This window comes from Palaemon carinicauda, chromosome 38, assembly GCF_036898095.1.
Source record: "Palaemon carinicauda isolate YSFRI2023 chromosome 38, ASM3689809v2, whole genome shotgun sequence".
NCBI lineage: Eukaryota > Metazoa > Arthropoda > Malacostraca > Decapoda > Palaemonidae > Palaemon > Palaemon carinicauda.
This window is the reverse complement of record NC_090762.1, coordinates 60,843,534-60,867,129: the sequence shown is the minus strand read 5'-3', so window position 1 is coordinate 60,867,129 and position 23,596 is coordinate 60,843,534. Positions and strand designations below refer to the sequence as shown.

General features: G+C 37.4%; 2 protein-coding genes and 1 long non-coding RNA gene across 3 annotated transcripts in view; 1 reads left to right on the top strand and 2 right to left on the bottom strand.

The window, feature by feature from the left end:
* Positions 1–548: 548 nt before the first annotated feature.
* LOC137630664 (uncharacterized) lies at positions 549–2,442 on the bottom strand. Its single transcript, XR_011041756.1, has 2 exons — positions 1,705–2,442; positions 549–1,331 (listed from the first exon to the last, which is right to left on the bottom strand). It is a non-coding gene; the product is annotated as an uncharacterized lncRNA (long non-coding RNA).
* A 423-nt stretch (positions 2,443–2,865) lies between these two features.
* Positions 2,866–9,182, top strand: LOC137630663 (uncharacterized). Its single transcript, XM_068362279.1, has 2 exons — positions 2,866–3,105; positions 7,569–9,182. The coding sequence occupies exons 1-2, from the start codon at positions 2,881–2,883 to the stop codon at positions 8,490–8,492; spliced, it is 1,149 nt and encodes a 382-aa protein (XP_068218380.1). The 5' UTR covers positions 2,866–2,880; the 3' UTR covers positions 8,493–9,182.
* Positions 9,183–10,870: 1,688 nt separating this feature from the next.
* LOC137630214 (WD repeat-containing protein 54-like) overlaps positions 10,871–23,596 on the bottom strand; it is a 35,977-nt gene continuing 23,251 nt past the window's right edge. Inside the window, exons 7-8 of the mRNA XM_068361667.1 lie at positions 12,854–12,976; positions 10,871–11,745 (exon numbers count right to left, since the gene is read on the bottom strand). Of these exons, the coding sequence (XP_068217768.1) occupies positions 11,617–11,745; positions 12,854–12,976 (252 nt within the window). The 3' untranslated portion in view covers positions 10,871–11,616. The remainder of the gene's footprint in view (positions 11,746–12,853; positions 12,977–23,596) is intronic.

The window sequence follows — 23,596 nt, the reverse complement described above, 5'->3', positions numbered from 1 at the left end:
TCCCGGATCTGCCGAGAATATCTGGCCACCTTACAGATCGATAGGAAATGAGTTCATGATATATGTATTTTCCCTTGCTACTCCGGAAACCCTTCATAGAATTAGGCCTAAATAACTGGAACTTAGAGTCATTGGGTACACTGGAGCTTCTGCAAAATTGTTATATTTTTTTCTTTTGCCTCAAGTTGTGATATGCACACACTACCGTAGTGATAAAATAAAGAAGCAACAGTAAATTAAAAACCGGAGATTTATCAGGAACGGTTTTATATTCTTTATTTCCCTTTTATAGGGCGCTCCAATCGGGTTCCATTTGCTCTTGTTGGCTATGAATAACTAATGTATAATGAATAACTAATAAATAAATAGTTCTTCCTTGCCATCTATCCAGTCTTTTGGCATTCTCTTATAACGAGTCCATGTAAGTTATTCTACATTCATTTTTTTGTATTAAAACATGTTGAATAATACACGTCATGAAAATACATTCAGTGCATGAAGTAAATCGATTATATTCTGTAAAGTAAGGAACTGCATAAAACCCCAAGTTTCATTACATTAAAGATTTATTTTGTAGATTACAGAAATATTATAGAATAAATTAAAACTGACATCTCACGGATTTTAATAAGGTAAAAGAACATAAAAACTTTTAAAACCAAATTATCTTAAAAATTTTAAAAGGTACAGAGATCTTTAGGCTACCATCAATATACATATTGAAGATTTAAAAAAATAAAAACTTCATTCCTCCATATTTATCAGATAGGGAAGCGAATTGACACCAACGACAGCTATAAGATTAAGTAGACTTTAGCATACAATATCAGTTTCCTAATCAGAGCCTTGAAGATCACCAAAGCTAAACTACGAGTCAGCGCCTGACGACGTGTACGCTTAAAAACAAGTTCTCCACCTTTGTGTATCGTTTGAAATTTTCCTTGCTCTTGCATTGACCTATGACCTCCTGTGTGAATTTCACGTGTTATGGACCTCATTGACCTTCTTTTCCGGTAGTTGAAAAGCTTGGCTTGTCCTCTAGGTTTCCTCCTTCCCTCCATTGAAGTCAAAACAGATGATTGATTCGAAATGCCAATACAGAAATCGAAGCTATCAGTATCCACTGGGGACCTCCGAGGATCACACTGAGACGCAGTAAATGGTGTATCTTGGGTTCTGATCCCCCTTGGGGTCACGTGATTCCTGTAAGCATCAGGGTCATGTCTTTTGCCCAGTCTACAAGGAGTGGAAGCTATGATAACTCCAGTGTTATTAGAACACGACACCAGTAAAAGAAATAACACCAGAAGTTTTCTCAGGGCCATCTTTATCTGCAAGAAATGTGTAATCAGAAAAATATTAATGCGAACAATTTCTTCAAACAATTTTGACTGCGAAGAGAGATAGCTGTACCCGGATAGTTACTTTAGATAGAATGATAGTTAATTCTTATAAGGCTCACCTATATGATTCTTATGAAAAAATAGTTACGTGGGTGAATCTGACGTGCCTCTAAATTGGGGAAGTAATGACCAGAAAGTGTCGTCAGACTATTGAATTCAACTGTATATTGTTAGATGATTTGCCAATTTCCTTAACATAATTAAGTTTTCATAATTATAACGCTCAATATAATTTTCAGATAAAAGATGAAAGTAAAATTTGTACAAAGATAGAATGATATTAATGTGGAATGGTCCTTACCAATGGTTTCAAGTCGGCAAGAGTGAAAAACCGAGGGAGATGTTAACTCGTACCTAAGAATTTTGGTTCCTTAAACCTCATGGTCATTCCAAGGACACTTCTTTATTGTTGATCTAGTCGTTGGTTTGAGCTTGTAAAAACTGGATTTGTAATTTTACAGCTATTGTAAATTCAACATTTTCTTTTATACAATGAGCCCTTTTCATTTGAAATGTTCGATATAGGAGGAGAAAATCTTAATAGATGAACGTATAAGAGAGATGAACCAACAAGACCTCTATAAATAGATATTAGTTTTCTGTGTAGAATTTACTAAAATTATGATGAAAAGCAAAGACGTACTGTTTTCACATGCGTTTGTCATTGACTTATCTCACATTAGTAACGGTTTCTCAAAAAATCTATATTTTCTTATTCAACGTCCGACTGAAGTAAAGCAGTCTCTCTAAATTCTATAAATACTCTCAAGTTTGCAAATATTATTACGAATTTCACATCCTGGTCTAAATAAAAATGATAATTTTTATAAGAATGATTGATGTTATTATCCTGAGTTGGAATCCAAGTAGCAAACACATTTTTTTTATAATAGTATTAAGGATTTTTTTTTATGAGGATGACCAGTTCTCCGAAATGTTATTCAGATGACTCCCAACTGTCTCAGTAAATTAACGTTGTTTTCCATCTATCAATTAATCCATCTTCCTCGAAAGGCTCTTTGTGAACGCCTCACAAGGGCCAAATACAAATACCATATTCAAATTGGTGAGTCTGAAGGAAGCCATAGACGTCCCCGTGAAGAGTACTGTTTCTAGGTTTAATTCGCCCCTTCTGGCTGTAAAAGGAGGATCATCCACCTGACATCCCCAATTTTGGGGAATATCCTCACCTGTTTTATGGAAAATCTAGGAAAATGGAAACTGCGTGAAAGTTCTGTGACTCAGTGGGAATTTTGTGATATATTTTTTTTTCTTTGGGGGGGGGGGGGGGGATCTACTCTAGTGGAAATTTTTACATCAAAATATATATCCCTTATTAGAAAATAATTGTAAGCACACTTGCAGTTCTACGGTTCAATTTCAAAAATAAAAATTAATGGACGGCATTTGATCTACTTACTTATTCAGATGTTTTTTAGGGGGGAATTTTTGTCTTTTCTAGGGAGTTATTTACCAAATGCCAGGGACTTTCCAGCTCGACGTTGTTGAAACACTGACTCCATCTGTGACTGTCAGTCTTCGCGCAGATATGGCAGTTACAGGACATGAGGGTGACGGGGCCCTCTCAGCAATACACCACGCATGGGTTTGGCCCATACTTTCAATAGGGGTGATTTTTTTAGCAATGTCAGTCGGTGCCATCTCCGTCATGTGTTACGACGCCTTCAAGATATGTAGGAAGGTAAGACAAAGTTTTTGGTGTTTGTATTTTACCTTTCGAAGACGACTTGAAAAAAAAAAAAAAACTCTAATCAAACTCCATTTTCGTTAGCTTGAACACTTACGCTGGATTTATGTTCTGTTAATTGTTTTTGTTGGTTAGTGCCTTTGCCCAAAGAAGTTTTAGAATTTTTATTTTCCTGTGAACATTGGCAATAAAACTGAACACTCATTCCTTATAATCCCAAAACCTCGATATCATAACCGAATGAGGTGGTTGGGCGTTGCTGGTACTTGCTAACTACCTTAATACTCTGGGACGAGTAGCAATAGGTTACAATTAATTCTGAAGGAATCCAGAATACTAAATCTGCATCCTTATCCATCCTATATCGAAATTCTTTTGGGTACTATCAAGAAAAAGGACTTTTGTTTACCATATATTAAACTTTAGAATTTCGTGTTGTTTGAACATCAGTAATGTAAGTACAATATTGCCCTAAGTTATACAATGTTCTTTATTAGCGTGCTTTTAACGTTTATATTTCCAGGAATTTTAGAAAGTGGCATATTTTTTTCATGAAAGTAAATCTTGTTTCGATGTTTAGCAAGATTGTTGTATTTGTAGATTGCAAAGGTGTACCAGATATTCATTATTTTTTTTTGGGGGGGAGGGGGATGAAGAAAGTATTTAAGTTTAATGGAAATATTGTAGAGCTTGATGTATCCATAGGCAAGTTGCAAAACAATTGGGCTCGGTCTACAGTGCACTTGCTAACCATACTATATGTATAGGCATTCCTGCCTTACGGTTAAGCAAAGCATGGTACTGTTTATTACTTTACTCACTTTACTGTTTTCTTTATCTGGTCCCGGATTTGCTCATTTAGAAGAGAATTAAATTTCGTGTTTCAATCCGTTCTCATAACCAGGATATCTCCATATTTATGGTCAATAATAGTTTCCAATTTAGTATTTTTAGTTGTAAAACAATCGGCATCAGTAATTATTGCAAAGTTATTACTATAGTAGAATATCTCATTTGTATATAATAATTCAAATATTTTTTTAACGGAGATCCTAAAGCTTTAACGTTTCTAGCAATGATCAATATTTGCGGCTGTTTTATTTCACGAGAATAGTTATAGATGGTTTAAAGTTATTGGAGCCAAGATGCATGTCTACTGCAGGTTCTGGAGCTTTCAGCCATGCGAACCAAAGTCCTTACAACAAGCTTCAACCATCCGAAATGTTTTTAAGAAACTAAAAACACGTTTTTTTTTCTGTTTCGATAATGTGTGCGTGACAATTGACGTGGAATACGTTGTGACGACGTATGAATCCAAACGAAAAACAGATTGTGTATAGGTCCTGTAGTGCGTAGGGTTACCCTGAGTGATTTAATCAGAAAACGACCCTTACAGTGGTCCTACACTTCGCTACATCTCATATTAGCTATATTCGGTGTCTTAAGACTTCCTTAGTCCGTTAGACCTGGGGGATTCCTGGATATAAATTCTTTAGTTTCGTGGATACCAGCCAACTTTCAAACATTACCATCAATTAGAAAATATATATTTTGAATATGCCCTTGTCTCTAACGGTAAAACAAGTTAGCACGTGGTATATCATACGCTTTGTCATACATGGCACACCTCAACATAAATTTTATCATTGTTATTATTATGAAAATCTTTTTGAATATCGGAATTGCAGTTTAGAATATGGACAGTACCACTTACGGCAAGTTTCTAGAATATTTTTTTTCTTTACTGATTAACGAAATTCCACAATTTAAATTCTGATTTAAGCTCATGGGCGTCACGAAGTTTTGTCGATCAGAATTTTTAGTCTAGTTCCCGATCTATTTCTTTATCGTACCTTCAATCCTGCTATGCATTTATTAAGTTTTTTCATCTCGACTGGTTCCATGAGTAAAATTTACACCATCACCATAAGAGTAGACCTCTTATCACGAATTGATATACCGGTATCTATATAGCAATAGCAACATAAATTTATTTCGATTTCCATGAAGCTTGTGAAAACTGTATAATTTTATTAAAATTTTTATCTGCGAAAGTTTAATTCTTCACTTTACAGAAGTTTACTATTTTTCCTCGCTAGCTTCTAAATATTGCCAACATTCAATCAATAAACTTTGGTATAATATAAACTCCTCCAATATCAGCCCGATCACCTTTAACTGAAACTTCTATTCTAATGGAGGTATTGAATAGTATTGAACATATCAAATAAGTCTTAATCACTTGAAATTTGTAAGTGCTTTTAAGGAAGGAAGATCATAAAGTTGAAGGTTGTGATCACTGATATAAAAGTGTTAGTTTTATGGAAGATAAAACTCTTTATTTCTTTAATTTGACTTCAGAGTTTCCTGGGACAATCGCTGGTTTATATAATACTCAGTCCTGATAGCAAGTAATGACTGGAGATAAGATTAGATTAACGACTGGCTTGTGGAGAGGGAGGGGAAGGGGGGGGGGAGGGGAAGGGAGGAGGAGGAGGAGGAGGAGGAGGAGGAGAGCGAAGGGTTGAGGAGAGGGAGGGAGGAGAGGGAGGGGAAGGAGGAGAGGGAGGGAGGGGAAGGGAAAGGAAAGGGGGAAGGAGGACAGGGAGGGGAAGGGAAAGGGGGAAGGAGGAGAGGGAGGGGAGGGGAAAGGGGGAAGGAGGAGAGGGAGGGAAAGGGGGAAGGAGGAGAGGGAGGGGAAGGGAAAGGGGGAAGGAGGAGAGGGAGGGGAAGGGAAAGGGGGAAGGAGGAGAGGAAGGGAGGGAGGGGAAGGGAAAGGAAAGGGGGAAGGAGGACAGGGAGGGGAAGGGAAAGGGGGAAGGAGGAGAGGGAGGGGAAGGGAAAGGGGGAAGGAGGAGAGGGAGGGGAAGGGAAAGGGGGAAGGAGGAGAGGGAGGGGAAGGGAAAGGGGGAAGGAGGAGAGGAAGGGAGGGAGGGGAAGGGAAAGGAAAGGGGGAAGGAGGACAGGGAGGGGAAGGGAAAGGGGGAAGGAGGAGAGGGAGGGGAGGGGAAAGGGGGAAGGAGGAGAGGGAGGGAAAGGGGGAAGGAGGAGAGGGAGGGGAAGGGAAAGGGGGAAGGAGGAGAGGGAGGGGAAGGGAAAGGGGGAAGGAGGAGAGGGAGGGGAAGGGAAAGGGGGAAGGAGGAGAGGAAGGGAGGGAGGGGAAGGGAAAGGGAAGGAGGGGCAGGGAAGAGAGAGAGAGAGAGAGAGAGAGAGAGAGAGAGAGAGAGAGAGAGAGAACGAACTCGGTTTAGTAGTTTAACACTACCGAGAATAGGTCCTGATGAGTCACGAAAACAAGTGGGGAAAACCTACAGTATGTATTTCTGTAATTCACCGCAGGTATTCGTGAATGCTGTAACCCATTTATCTTTTCACTATACATCCCTTTTCATTTCATTTCTCCCATTTTGTTTAACCTTTCAATTTTTACTAAATTCTGCGCTTACTGACTTTACCTTGCTTTACTGCCCGTTGACCATGGGTGCCATAGCCTCTGTACCAAGGTCTTCCACTGTCTTGGGTTAGTTCTCTTGCTTGAGGGTACACTCGGGGCACATTATTCTAATTTATCTTCCTTTTGTTTTGTTTATAGTTTGTATAAGTAATATTTACTTTAATGTTACTGTTCTAAAGATTTTATTTTTCCTTGTTTCCTATCCTCACTGGGCTATTTTCCATGTTGGAAGCACCTGGGCATATAGAATCCTGCTTTCCTACTAGGGTTGTGGCTTTGCAAATAATATTATTATTATTATTATTATTATTATCATAATAGTTAAAATTTCGTAGTTGTAATCTAATCATATATAAGAATTTTATTCTATAGTCCTTATATCTTCAAGGCTTTAAGATTTATGAAGTGTACACTTAAAAAGCGTGACCTATTTAGAAAGACCTTGTTCGTCACGTTAATTGGTGATCTCTATTCTCTAACCTCTTGGGTTGTATCTTTAACCTTTTTTTAGTCACCAAATATAGAAAATAAAGATCGCATAGCAGAAAGATATAATACGCATTAGTTATTGCAAATTAGCTGAAATAATCTATAGTTTATTGTGAATCAACTGAAATACTCTTTAGTTATTGCATATTAGCTGAAATACTCTATAGTTATTGCATATTAGCTGAAATACTCTATAATTATTGCATATTAGCTGAAATACTCTAATTATTGCAAATCAGCAGAAATACTATATAGTTATTGCAAATCAGCAGGAATACTGTATAGTTATTGCAAATCAGCTGAAATACTCTATATAAATTATTGCATATTAGCTGAAATACTCTATACATTTACTGCGAATTAGCTGAAATACTTGTACATTTATTGCAAATCAGCTAAAATACTCTTAATTCATAAATATGCTTTACTGATTAAAAACAATGCTACTTCAACTGTAATATATATATCTTAAAATATTCCTTGCATTAATATTACTTTTTAAATTTCTTTCCAGACTAAATTCACGATGCTTCGTTCGATCATTGAAAGAGCGAAAACCAGAAAGGTAACTGAAGATCAGCCAGGTACGAACACAGGCAAAGTATCCGAGAAAAAACCTGAAATACCAATTTTCACAGTGGCTGAAATTGTGAGCAATGACGATAGGTCTAATGATTACAACATTCTCCAAGAAGACTGCCAGTTGTCTGTCCCCACAATCACGAGGCGACCTTCCCGTTTGAGCTTATTGGCAAGTGATATCTGGTCGGCATCAGTGCATCAGATTGATACCAAATCCAGGGAGGGTTGGCAGCATTTGGTCAACGTAGACCTTACTGATTCAGAAAAGGCTGACCATAGCTCAAACACAGATGCAGGATTTGTTTCCGCAGAATCAGATTTGCCATGTTTTGATCCTTCTACCCTACTAGATGATTCATCATCAAACAAAGTTATAACATCGAGAGACACTTTAGAAATTAACCGTTCCACTGCAGATATTGGTCAAGCGACGACGATTATACCTTCGATAGAATTAAATTCAACTTCCCCCTTGACTTGCATTGCAAGAACGCTTTCAGATCGCGTTGAAACTTTTACTCATGACCGAAAAAAGAATACCAATACGACGAAGAAGACCCAGTGGCCAATCTTGGAGATCCCAACACACTCTCCAATGTTGAAATCAATTTTTTCAAGGGCTGGACTACCCTCCAAAAGTTTTAATTTGCAGCAGCAGTTTGAGATGGTCTCAATTAAAAGAGACTCGGGCACACCGACACGCTCTTTTCTTAGAAGTCCTTCAAGTGGTTCTCTTAAGTTGAAAACTGGCGCAGGTGATATTAATCACAATTCTAATTGGACAAAGAGGCCGTTAGGGGTCATGGGAGTTGAAGATTCATTTAATTCTCTACGAAATCCAAAGATCTGTCAGTAATCTGTCTAAATGTAACTCAAGGTTAACACTGACATGTTGTAGTTGTTCATACAGCAAATTTGTTTTAGCAAGCTTTAAAACATTTTTTTTTTTTCAATTCAACCCTTTATTATAACTTTTCCTTACTAGGACAAATCCTTCTACGGGTATTGAAAAATCCATTTTTTTTTCAATGTTAGACCATAGATTGATACTACGGGTACATAGCTTTGTGTCCATTATTCTACTCTTAATCAATTTCCTTATTTTTTGGCCATTTACATTACTGATAAGATAATGCTATGAAAATAGTTGGCTACGGGAGATAGCGATGTATTTAAATTTATATAATTCTTTAGAGAAGGATGTTCTCTCTACATGTATATTTAACACCATAGGAAACTTTACTTAATGTCTATTTTTTTGCATATTTATACATATTTTCTTTAATTGGTTAATGAGTAAATTAGCATAATGAATGGGAATGTCACAAGTGTATAAGGAAGTGTCTTCCATAGTACCATAAAATTTAGAAGGTTGAGATGTTACCTTTTGGAATCTTAAGATTACCAATTTTTAATAATTTTACAGTGGCTCTTATTCTATTGAAAGGTCACAAACTTTATTTTAATTTATATCATGCTTTGACGCAGCTCTTTTAGTGAAGGTAATGTAATCAAATCGTTTAAATTATATATTTTCAGATTGAGATCTTGGTTTTAATTTTCCCTTAGATTCGTAAGAGATTTATATGTGATTTTGACATGAATTGTCTATATACTTAAAAATTGATGCGGAGTACTGGTGTAATCTTTATTGCTGCCCTAACTAAAAATTGTTGAATATAGTGATGGGTTACAATGAGCCTCAAAGGTTGGACCCGCAGTCTTCCTGGGTGTTTTATTTTACCGGAAATTTGTATTTTACTGTGATATGTCTATTTATCCTGATAATCACCATAATCATCATCTACGCCTATTGAAGCAAAGGGCCTCTGTTAGATTTAGCCGGAGAATCCTTTTAGTATTTCCTAGATTTAATCAATAAAAATTTGAAGGTATGGAATAAATTGCAGAATGATGACTTGAGATAAGGGTATGATTTTGAAGTACTGGAATAGTATATCTTTATATTTGCAATAAAAAGCATTGTAATGAACCCCCCCCCCAATCTGTATAATTCTAATGGAGATGTAAGTGATCGTGTAGGAGCCACTTTAAAAGAATCACCATCCGAAAAGTGTTTAAACTTAAAGAAGCACTTCTTAAGTGACTGACTCGTCTCTAAAGAAGCAAGAGAGTTAGAACGATAAAGTAAAAGTGCAACTAATTTCACGCTGTTTTAGTAAATTTGGTAAAAAAGAGGGACGTTGTTTGCTTTAGCCCCATTCCCATACTTCCATTTCCTCAGTCCAACTAACTTCATTTTATTCTACTGTATACAGTAGTTCATCTCTATTCCTCCTCGTTGCTCATCAGTACTGAATGGTCTAATTAGCCTCGAGGCGGGTTTGCACGGTCGTTCTGTTCATCGAACACTGTTTGAAATGATGTTCGAACGTGTGAACGGGGAATTAGGTTGTCGAACACGTTCGTCGAACGTTTCGAGGAAAGTGTGTTCTCGCCTGACTTTTGTAGACGGAGCTTCATTGTCCACAATCCTTACGCATTTGTGACTCGCCACGTCTTCGAACAGTTTGACAAGCAGGTACGACAAACGGGTTCGACTGTGTAAACCCTATTTTAGAGTCGTGCCAGAAAAACAGGAATTCGTTAATGCAGTCACATCTTAAGGTACTGATGTTTTGGGAGAAATAAATGAACAAATTAGGCAGAGTTAGTTTTATTTAAAGGATATTGGTGGATCTTTTAAATGCAGTATATAGAAAAGAACTATATTAGGCAAATGATAAAATATAATAATTCTAAAGCTTCCTTAGAGACGATGACTTTGATATTTCGTCTCCTAGGTTAGAAAGGGGTTACAATTCTAAATATAGAGAAAAAAATCCTATAACTTTTATCATGTATAGGAACTCTCCAAATGTTTTTCTTACATGCTGGGTTAGATATATATAACATCTTAATCACATATTGGCTCTCAATGACAATTCACTTTAATTAGTATGCAAATTATAAATCGTGAAGTATCTACTGTAGGTATGGAAAAAGTTCTCAAGAAGTCATACAAAAATTTCTTTATAATATTATTGTTTAGTCTTGTTGCAAATTTAAGTAAGGAAAAAAAAGTAAAGTACAGAATCCTTGAAAAAAAAATCAACAAATATAGAAAACCTAAATTTTCTTCTTAGACCATCTAATTCTTTTCATAATTTTAACTAAACAAAATTATGAAATATTAAAAATATAAAATCTTTTGAAACCTACTAGTAAGATTATTAATGGGTAATGTACCATACTTCTGTATTTAATCAAACTCTTTATATGTACTGTTAAGAACAAACTTGTATCGATAATGGAACTGAAAATATTTTAGAAATTAGTTACAAGGTAGATGTTAAAAAATGCGTTACAAAAACTCATTAACGACGTGTATTTATCTAGTATTACTTCACACGTTCTCTTAAAGTAATTGTATGCACAACGCAATCTATAAAATTCTCCCCAAAAAATCAACAGTTGCGTTGAAATCTGGATAGTAGGTCTATTTACAGTAACACCAATGGTTGTGTACGACCGAAAATGCTTAGAAAGTATAAATGCCATGAGTTAATTTGCTGGGTTTAGCGAAGGCTTTGGTCATTAGGAAGGATGAACGCGATTACATTGATACATCAATATTTACTCATCTAATCTACCTTTGTCTGGACGGAATTCTCTCTCTCTCTCTCTCTCTCTCTCTCTCTCTCTCTCTCTCTCTCTCTCTCTCTCTCTCTCTCTCTCTCTCTCATTGGTCGTGAAATTCATAACTTGACAATTTGATTTAACAGATAAATTAAAACAAGCTTATTAAAAATGTTGCTAGGCACAGTCCAAACTACTAAACTCAATACTACACTTGGAATAAGATATACGGGCAAGTTATTTCCACACAAACATCACAATACAGGTAATATTGAAACTCCAAATTGCAATATATCTGGTAAAAATAAGAACATGGTACTATAATAAGATGATTAGCTAAATCACATGGCGTAACAAAATAGTTCTCTCCTGTCGTAAGCAGCCGTTACATATCCAGACCCCTCTGTGTCCGAAAAAACTGCACCACACACAGCCGAGTTCTCCTCCTTGAAACAGTACTTATGTTCTATCTGAAATGCAAAGAAGACCAATTCAGTGTCTTTGTTTACGAGATTAAGTGTGGGGTGTTTGTGCATCTGTATCAAGTTTATAACGATATATATCCTGGTACAGAGTCAATACAGATATGACTCTGTCCTGATAGATCAAAAAATCGTGCGAAGACTGAATTTTTCCTCGTGTTTGTTTATCAAGGTAAGGATAGCTTTAGTCATTCAATTTGCCCTGCCTGGATATGAGGAGTTTGAGGAGTTAAGCAAAATTCTAGATGTTGTTTTTCTTGTCTTAAGATCAGTTTGTAAGAATTACAATGCAAGTGTAAAAGACATATTTTGGTTAAACAAAAATCGGTAATTGTTTACAACACCACGCTTTCCATTTACTCCAAAACAATGCAATCCTGCAGTTCTCATCTTCTTGCACAATAATTAGGTGGTTACTTAAATTCTGGGAAAGCAGTAATCAGCAAGATATGTCCCTGGCATCACGAACTTCTGCTTATGTACGCTGGCATCACGAATTCTGTTTGGTTGACTCAAGGCCAATATATAGCTATATATTGGCCTTGGGTTGACTGTGCTGACATGTCAGTTCCAAGTCGTTGGGTGAAGAAACAGAGCTATTTTCTTTTTATAACCCCTTCCCCCTTCCTCAACATATCTTGCTGATTATTGCTTTCCCAGAATTTAAATAACCACCTAATTACTGTGCAAGAAGATGAGAACTGCAGGATTGCATTATTTTGGAGTAAATGGAAAGCGTGGTGTTGTAAACAATTACCCAAAAATCTTTATGGGTGTACTTTCTTTTTTTTTAGTTTGGATAGAAATATTTATATTTAGATTATGTAGACAATTTTTCATTAAAATTGGGTACATTTTTATTAAAGCTCTAACAATACTACGCCACAATATTTAAACCATTTTATTTATCTGTAATAAGAATATACTATAGAAACCGGGATTGGCAATTGATCTTTGACACAAAATACCAGTTCTTATAAATGTGTCGCTGATCTTAGAAGTCAAATGAGACTAGTATCGAGTTAGCAATTAGAACGAAGAAGCCAAATTAGCATAATTGAGTATAAATCGATAGAAATGGAAGGTTTGTACCAACCGGCTGACTTGGCTCGGCCGATAACTTCCACACCCTGACGTAGGTGTCTTCGCTGGCCGAAAGCAGGTAGCCCGTCTCCTGTGCAACGTCCAGTGCTGTTATGCTACGTACGTGAGCACTGACCTGTAAAAGGAAAGGAAGAGATTTCACATCTATGGTAGGACATCCATGGTATCAAAAACTGAGGATAAGATAGGGTTGAGGTGAAAGTTTTCGTTCCATGTCATAAAGGCTACTGTCTTTTTGTCTATATATAGCCCACCAATGTACACCCAGCAACAAAACCGGTGTCGCCTGGCCAGACCTGACTTGGAGAGATCATGCCCCTCTTGCCCTGAAAGGTGGCCGACGTTAAACAACCGAGACATCGTTAGGATGGTTCGAATGTGAGGAGGAGGGAAATTACCGATATCACTCAAAGAAATACGACGAAGAGAGAGAACTTTTTTATTCTTTTGAAAAATGTAATCTAATATTATAACTTTTTATTTGAATTTTCCTCTCTTATTTCTATATAAAAAAAATTTGAATAATATTGGAACTGACTATTCATATTAATATTCATTACACGGTAATATCCCTCGTTTGCATTTTCTTAAGCAATCTCTCTCTCTCTCTCTCTCTCTCTCTCTCTCTCTCTCTCTCTCTCTCTCTCTCTCTCTCTCTCTCTCTCTCTCTCTCTCTCTTCACCTAATTACACACTGTGGCATACTTATTATATGTAGGGCTAATAATGTATCGTTTCAAATAGCACCTATTGGGTCACCAATCATTAATAAGTGGTCTTTGTTCAAAATTTCGAAGGTAATGAGGTTTAAAGGTTTAGTTGTTGAATTCATTGTCTTCCTTTGATTTCAATCATGAGCCACGTAGCTCGGTGTGGTTGGGGTCAGCTTTTGTCACAGGCTACTTGGCTCTGGCCCGCTTAGAGAAAATAGTATTATTTGCTATATCAATTATATTAGTTAAAGGTTGGAGATTTAAAATGCATCATCAGTTAACATAATCTATATTGTTTCAGAAGTGATTGGTGACAATAAAATATGTGAAATGTCATGCAATGAAAGTTCATTGGTGCATTATTATAGTGATGATGTGGTATATAGGATGTAGGGTATAAAAGACAAATTTTTTACTCAAATTATCTGGTTCGGCGTCAATAACCTTAGATGTCAGGATGACAAAAAAACTCCCAATCAATCAATCAATCAATCAAATTATCTGGGCAAATCGCTCACTTCCAAGCAAACCTCCTTCCCTCAATGCTCAAAGGTCCGAGTCTAGCTGGCTTCAGCCTTCCCAAGGCAAAAGGAAATATTTCCTTAGCATTGAGTATTCGTAATATTACGATTTTATTTGTCGTTTCATGTCCTGATGTCCAACACCTTAAAAGTGTTCCCCCGTTAAGCTCTTCAAGAAATCCATTACTCTCGATATTTGTTCAATCAGTCTTTCGCATATTTACTTCGTTATCTATAGTTTTGATATAATTTTAAACACCTGGAAAGGAAAATGTATGAAATATTGTCATCTTAGTATTTTGTTTTTCTTTTACGAAAAAACTTCCACCTGAAGGATCTCATCATAACTGTGAGACCTTTAAACCTCATACATTGGGGATGGGGGTAGAAGGATATACCCAGGTAGGGGTTAAAGATGATGGTATAGAGGTGGCAATTGGGTGATCTTAATGTATGGCTTGACGAGGTTTGCTTGTTAACATTTATGAAGTGATGATGATGATGGTAATACCCCCATTGATAACATTTAATGTCAATGATTCCAACTCGCAATGAAAACGGGCATATATTGTTCTAACATTGTTTTTAGGTGGTCATTGAAGATCTTTGGAACATGGGATCTTCACCCGAAAGAAATACGATTCCAACACCAACTTGCAAAGTATTTAGCGGTCTTGTGTGATCCTTATAGTACAGCGGCATAGCAGACCAATTGTTCAAATTGGTCTAAAAGCACCAAAATTGGCACACATGTAGATTAATATATTCTAAACATTTTTGGATATGGAGGCATTCAAGATTAGCCCTTAGGAAGATATGGCGGCCATTGTTCAAAATGGCCGCCATTTAACATTAGCGTCATTACATAGACTTCATTATGTGTCGTTAGTTTGGTGCTAGATGGGCCAAAATTCCCTTTTTTTACATCAGAATTAACATCTATAAATGTTTAACAGATATTTAGATGAATCTTCTCAAAAATGGCCCCCAAACTGGCCGCCATTTTGTGGAAAAAGTGGACATTTGATGAAGATTTCAATACTCAATGACATAATACCTCTAATAACCAGTACCTGATTTCAGGAACACACTTTAATTGCTGACTGTCCTCCTCGAAAGGGTTGCCCAGCTCTTCAATGACGGCCACGAGTGAGCGCACATCTCTGGCAAAAGTGTTCTGCACACTTGGTGTCTCTTCGTGGTGACGTGTCTCCTCTTGATCGTGTGGATGCAGATTGAAGTCGTCAAATTCCACAATCACTCTAGCAACCTCCGGTCCGGCAACCATCCAGCGCCTCAGTGCAGTTGGATTGTCTGTGAGGCCGATGGCTCCTCCATCACCCTTGACATACGCGTTGTTCTGCTCATGTCCTTGGTCAAGAGGGATTGCTGAAAAGATCCTCTTGGTCTTCTGGACTGTGAAGTGTCCCTTGCTAAACTCTGTGAAGACGTCTGGATGTTTGTTTGCCAGTTCTGCCATGTCCCGTAGATGCACTGGTATCCATCGGGCATAGTTCGTGTGGTCTAGTGCGAAGAACCACGGAGCCAGTTCTGTCAGAGCATCCACGTACATGCTAAAATTGGCTTCTCTCAGAGATCGCACATAGATCAGAGTGGACAGCTCCAGTGCCAAGACTGTTGACCAGTACTGAAACTGCGGATAACTCTGTTCTCTCTGACTGCACCAGTCTTCGAAGCTTTCAGGGTGCTCATCATCTTCTGTATTGGTGGTGCTGTACTTGTCATAGGCACGCCGTTGGAGATTATACAACGCAGCCGCTGTGACTTGGTGTGCTCTTCTGGTGCGTGTGACGTGAGCTGCTCGAAGAAATGAGTCTGCTATTCCTTCAGTTGTGATCTCTGCTTGTACCAGTGCTTGGGTCCACCCACTTCCCTGCAACCAGTCACCCAGGGTCTTCAGTGCCGTCATCTCAATATGCAACCCCCCAAACATCACCACCAGTTGGTCTTCTCCATATGTGTTTGGCCACTTCCACTGGATCTGTTTTGCTAGAGTGAATAGTGGCTGGTCGCAAGTCAGAACTGGAGTTTGGCCTGGGTTGAGATGTTTAACTGCACTCCTGACTACATCAATAGAGTGTCTGATCATTGCCACAGTGTGAGCACTCTCCTGGAACAAGGGAAGCAGGGACGTTGGTGTGATGACTGGTTGCTTTGGATCTTGGTGCCTTGCATGGTATGCAGCCCATGATGTGTTTTCACAGGCCTCAACATCATCTTTGAGAACACTTCTCGTGTTCTCCAGCCACATATACTCATCTTCTATGTGCTGCTCACAGTTGTGGCGTCTAAGAGAGGTCACAGAAGTAGCTGGGATCATTTGCCCTTTGACAGAAGAAGCAACAGGACGTACATCCGTGTAATATTCTGGTAGAGGCTCAACCGTCTTTGATCCAGTATCACGCCCAGTGAGAGCAATGCTACGATCCACTCCCTCATCTGCACACGTTGGGTGTTGAAAAAGCGAGATTCCTGTTCCATGGAATGAATTCTTGGCTGTGGTGGCACTTGGGTTGTGGTCAATGTTGTCCACAGCCGCAGTTGTGAACACATTGCTACGCAGGGTAGGCGGGCAGACCACTTCCTCTATGCGGTACAGCTGACACACGCTGTTTCCCATCTGGGCAGAAAGACGTAGGACTCTGTCATATGAGATGCTTAGGCCCAGAGAGAAGAGCTTGTCCACAAGTCCTCTCTTGCGTGTTTCAGCATACAGCATCAGCCCAACATAGGTTGGAAGAGGAGTTTCTTGAGACGTACTGTGTCTGACAGCTGGAGGCTCCTGTGTCTTGGTTGCTCCCTGCTTCCGACTTTGCTTGACACTGTTGAACTTGAGAAGCTGCGCAATGGAAAGAGCTGCTTGTGTTGAAGAGGAATGGCTTTGATTCTTGATGGTGGGGCCATCCAGCACCATATTTACCATTGCAACTAGTACGTTTGGCACAGAGTCCTCCTGACAGCCGCCCGGGAATGATCCACGGAATTGGTAAGTGTCTTCAAACATATATCGACGAACTATCTGTGCAGCACGCGCAAGGTGAACTGCCTCAGTGTCACAGTCTTGCTCGCAGGCTTTGCCTAGCGCTTCACCAATGTCTTCATCAAACGCTAGTAAAACATCTCGGCCTTTGCTGTGGGATCTCAGGCCTGGTATCTGGGCTAACAGGCGCTCTTTCAGCCTTGTGCTATTAACTTTCTGGCACAAAACAACCCCGAGCTGTTCCATTCTTGTTGTGTATAGCTTTACAAGTTCTGCGAGTCTGAAGACTGGGGTGGTGCCCTCTTCTAGGTGGGTTTCCTCGATATACAGGACCAGTTCAGCCAGTACGATTCTTGACATTACACCTTCATGGTCAGTTTTCTGCTCGGCTTCTACAGTGGTCTTTGCAAGATAGTAAAGAGCCAACAAACACTTGGAATGGTACTTGGCCTCCAGAGCCACCATATCACCCATGCTGAGCCTGGCTATGAGTTCATTGTCCCCAACTTGCGCTGCACACTTCCGTACGCGTGTGTCCACCTGGAAGGTTGTTACTTCATGTAGGGTCTCTGTGCCAGACTTTCCACAGAAAAAGCAGGAGGTGCCGCTGGTAGTGGCTTCTGAAGAGTGTGTTCTGGCGCGCTTGGCCTGGACATTGTCAGTACTATCAAATGCTGAGCTGCTTGCGATGCGTCTCTTCTCTGCTCTTCGTAGCATTGTGTTATTGTATTTGAGCATACATGTTTTATGCCACTTGGCCTGGTGGGCAACCATTGTCGCCTCAACACCTTGTCCTTCATCTAGTCTCTGTAACTGAACAGTTCTTGGCAGTTCTCCGAGTTCATCAAATTTGACCAAGTTTGCAGCCATTGTCGTGTATCCACTCCCAGGGTCTCGGCGTTTAGACAGTACTGGGCAGACAAGTGACTCTGTTGTCTCCTCTTGACATACAAGACACAGCTTCCAGTTTGTCTCAGGAGGTGTTGTGGGAGTACGTTGCTCAAAAGTATCGACCAGTTGGAACTTCTTTGCCATGGCTGCAGTCTGGAACAACGCGTCTCTGATGTCAGGTGGTGCTGCTGCTGGCTCACCTGCAAAGACACAAAACACCACCATGTTACCACAAGTTACTACTACAAGCACCATGACTATCAACACTATACTATTACTGCAGCCGCCGTCACTGCCACCAACGCTGCCGCTGCAAAGTAAAATTCATTTTCTTGTGAAATGGTAGCCAAATTATTTGGTAAGCACAGAAGTATGTGTAATTGTACAATACTTATCACCTCTAGCACACTTATCACCTTTAGCATCCACAAAAAGACAAATTATGGTACATATTCAATGACGCTAACGGTAAATAGCGGCCATTTTGAAAAATGGCCGCCAAATGTGCTACGGGGAGAATCTTGAATGCCTCCATATCCAAAATTGTTCAGAATGTATTAATCCACATGTGTGCCAATTTTGGTGCTTTTAGAACAATTTGAACAATTGGTTTCATATTTCTTACTATGCCGCTGGGCTATTAGGAACATCCAAAAAATATAAAATATTGGATACAGGTTATATATATATATATATATATATATATATATATATATATATATGTATATATATATATATATATATATATATATATATATATATATATATATATATATATATATATATATATATATACAGAGAGAGAGAGAGAGAGAGAGAGAGAGAGAGAGAGAGAGAGAGAGAGAGAGAGAGTTACAAGGATTTTGGATGTCTCAAAGACTTTTTAGTCCATTCGCAGATACTCCATTTGCTCTTTGGTAGAGCGATTTAGTTTAAGCATTTGGAGAGTTCTTATGATCTTATCTAACTTATCGTAGAACTCGAGAGAGAGAGAGAGAGAGAGAGAGAGAGAGAGAGAGAGAGAGAGAGAGAGAGAGAGAGCAGTTGCTAGAATAATGCAAACGAGGAATATATCATTCCCACGTATGTTAATTGGAATAGTCAGTTCCCACAATATTTAAGGATGTTCCATATAGAAACGTAATAAGGAATTCAAATATATTGGTTTGATTATATTTTTCGATATCTATTCTCGAAAACGATTGCATTTCTTAAAAGAATAAGAGATAAGACCTCTCTATCTCTTTCATATATATATATATATATATATATATATATATATATATGTATATATATATATATATATATATATATATATGTTTCTATATGAATATATATATATATATATATATATATATATAAATCTATCTCTATTTATCTATCTATCTATCTAACTATCTATCTATCTATATATATATATATATATATATATATATATATATATATATATATATATATATATATATGTTTCTATATGATATATATATATATATATATATATATATATATATATATATATATATATAATGCATAGATATATGAATATTTATATACATATGTATATATATGTATATACATATATTATATATATATATATATATATATTTATATATACATATATATATATATATATATATATATATATATATATATATATATATATATATATATATACAAGTTTATTACAGGTCTACCGTACATATTCCTGTCGAATTCAGGAATTTGTCCTTAGACTTGAAAGCAACCCTTCTCCACTATGATAGCTGGTAAGTGAGTTTGCAACAGGTGGTTATTTATCAAGAATCTATATCTATAACTACATGTTGCAAACACTAATCAGATATCATAGTGGAGATGAGTTTATTTCAAATCTGAAAACAAATTCCTGAATTCCACAGGAATATGTACGGTAAACTTGTAATAAACTTTATTTGTCTTGATAGTATGGTTGGTTCTGCAAGCATGGTTTTGGCTAAGATGCATAGGTTCGAATTTCTGCCCAGCCAGAAGCTTTTATCATGAATGAATTTCTAGAGGATATTCACTCCCAAAGATAGAATTCGATATTAAATGCTATTGCGGTTGATATTTACATTAATTAGAATCAAGAGTGTTAGTCATATATATATATATATATATATATATATATATATATATATATATATATACATATAAATAAATATATATATATATATATATATATATATATATATATATATATATATATATATGTATATATATATAATATATATATAGATATATTTTTTTTTTTTTTACCTGCCAGGTTACAACCCTATTTGTGTCCGATCTATCGGAGTCCAGACATGGATGGCTATACTGTATATGAAGGGTCTGGGACTCACTGATGGGTGTTAAGTAGCAGGAGCCTGCATGGTGAGGAGGAGGTATGCTGGCTGTTTAGTTCACCACTCACCTGGGTGAAGCGGGGTCATTTCATTCATAAAAGAATACCTAAAGTATATGCTGTATTTAATTGTAGCACCTCTTTGGCCTACATTTTGAGGTTCTTTACTTCTAGCGTCAAGGGTTTTTGACCTCTTATTTTCAAGTGCATTACTTCTAGCATTTGAGGTTCTTTGAACTCTATTTTGAGGTGCCTTATCTCTAACATTAGAGGCTTTTTACCTATATTTTAGGTGCTTTAACTTTAGCTTTATGACCTCTATATTTTTGGTGCCTTATCTCTAGCATTAGGGGCTTTTTGACATTATGTCATGGTGCCTTATCTCTAGCACTAGAGGCTTTTTTACCTCTATTTTGAGGTGTCTTATCTCTAGCATTAGGGTCTTTTTTACCTCTTATTTTGAGGTGCCTTATCCCTAGCATTAGGAGCTTTTTACCTATATTTTCATGAGCCTAATTTATGGCATTAAGGGCTTTTTTAACCTCTGATTTTGAGGTGCCTTTTCTCTAGCATTAGGTGATTTTTACCTTTATGTTGAGGTGCCTTATCTCTAGCATTAGTAGCTTTTTTTACCTCTATTTTTAGGTGCCTTAACTTTAGATTTAGGGGCTTTATGATCTCTATTTTTAGGTGCCTTACCTCTAGCATGGAGGGGCTTTTTGACCTCTGATTGTGAGGTGCCTTATCTCTAGCATTAGGGGCTTTTTCATCTTTAATTCTGAGGTGGCAGGTGCCTTATCTCTAGCATTCGGGTATTTTTTAACCAATATTTTGAGGTGCCTTATCTCTAGCATTAGGATTTTTTTGACCTCTGCTTTTAAGTGCCTTAATTAACTTTAGCTTTAGGGGCTTATTTATAGCATTAAGGCTTTTTTACTTCTATTTTTAGGAGCTTTTTATATAGCATTAGTGGTTTTTTTACCTAGATTTTGAGGTGTATTACTTCTAGCATTAGATGCTCTTTGACCTCTATTTTTAGGAGCCTTATTTATAGCGTTAGGGGCTTTTTGACCTTTCTTTTTAGGTGCCTTATTTATAGCATTAGGGGCTTATTGACCTCGATTTTGAGGTGCATTACTTTTAGCATTCGAGGCTCTTTGACCTTTCTTTTTAGGTGCCTTACTTATAGCATTAGTGGCTTTTTTACCCTGATTTTGAGGTGCATTGCTTTTAGCATTTGAGGCTCTTTGACCTCTCTTTTTAGGTGCCTTCCTTATAGCATTAGGGTCTTTTTTTACCTCGATTTTGAGGTGTATTACTTCTAGCATTAAAGGCTCTTTGACATCTCTTTTTAGGTGCCTTACTTATAGCATTAGGGTTTTTTTTACCCTGATTTTGAGGTGCATTACTTTTAGCATTAAAGGCTCTTTGACCTCTCTTTTTAGGTGCCTTACTTATAGCATTAGTGGCTTTTTTACCCTGATTTTGAGGTGCATTACTTTTAGCATTTGAGGCTCTTTGACCTCTCTTTTTAGGTGCCTTACTTATAGCATTAGGGTCTTCTTTACCCTGATTTTGAGGTGCATTACTTTTAGCATTTGAGGCTCTTTGACCTCTCTTTTTAGGTGCCTTACTTATAGCATTAGTGGCTTTTTTACCCTGATTTTGAGGTGCATTACTTTTAGCACTTGAGGCTCTTTGACCTCTCTTTTTAGGTGCCTTACTTATAGCATTAGGGTTTTTTTTTACCCTGATTTTGAGGTGCATTACTTTTAGCATTAAAGGCTCTTTGACCTCTCTTTTTAGGTGCCTTACTTATAGCATTAGTGGCTTTTTTACCCTGATTTTGAGGTGCATTACTTTTAGCACTTGAGGCTCTTTGACCTCTCTTTTTAGGTGCCTTACTTATAGCATTAGGGTTTTTTTTTACCCTGATTTTGAGGTGCATTACTTTTAGCATTTGAGGCTCTTTGACCTCTCTTTTTAGGTGCCTTACTTATAGCATTAGGGGCTTTTTTTACCCTGATTTTGAGGTGCATTACTTTTAGCATTTGAGGCTCTTTGACCTCTCTTTTTAGGTGCCTTACTTATAGCATTAGGGGCTTTTTTACCTCGATTTTGAGGTGTATTACTTCTAGCATTAAAGGCTCTTTGACCTCTCTTTTTAGGTGCCTTACTTATAGCATTAGGGTTTTTTTATACCCTGATTTTGAGGTGCATTACTTTTAGCATTAAAGGCTCTTTGACCTCTCTTTTTAGGTGCCTTACTTATAGCATTAGTGGCTTTTTTACCCTGATTTTGAGGTGCATTACTTTTAGCATTAAAGGCTCTTTGACCTCTCTTTTTAAGTGCCTTATTCATAGCATTAGGGGCTTTTTTACCCTGATTTTGAGGTGCATTACTTTTAGCACTTGAGGCTCTTTGACCTCTCTTTTTAGGTGCCTTATTCATAGCATTAGGGTCTTTTTTACCCTGATTTTGAGGTGCATTACTTTTAGCATTTGAGGCTCTTTGACCTCTCTTTTTAAGTGCCTTATTCATAGCATTAGGGACTTTTTTACCCTGATTTTGAGGTGCATTACTTTTAGCATTTGAGGCTCTTTGACCTCTCTTTTTAGGTGCCTTATTCATAGCATTAGGGGCTTTTTTACCCTGATTTTGAGGTGCATTACTTTTAGCACTTGAGGCTCTTTGACCTCTCTTTTTAGGTGCCTTATTCATAGCATTAGGGGCTTTTTTACCTTGATTTTGAGGTTCATTACTTGTAGCATTAGAGGCTCTTTGACCTCTATTTTTAGGAGCCTTATTTATAGCATTAGGGGCTTTTTGACCTGAATTTTGAGGTGCATTACTTTTAGCATTAAAGGCTCTTTGACCTTTATTTTTAGGTGCCTTATTTATAGCATTAGGGGCTTTTGACCTCTATTTTTATGTGCCTTATATAAAGCATTAGGGGCTTTTTGACCTCGATTTTGAGGTGCCTTATATAAAGCATTAGGGGCTTTTTGACCTCGATTTTGAGGTGCATTACTTTTAGCATTAGAGGTTCTTTGACCTCTAGTTTAGGTGCCTTATTTATATCATTAGGGGCTTTTTTACCTCTATTTTTATCTGCGTTATTTCTAACATTAAGGGTTTTTTACCTCTATTTTGAGGGGCCTTATTTCTAACATTAAGGGCTTTTTACCTCTATTTTGAGGTGCCTCATTTCTCGCATTAGGGGCTTTTTTTTTTACCTCTATTT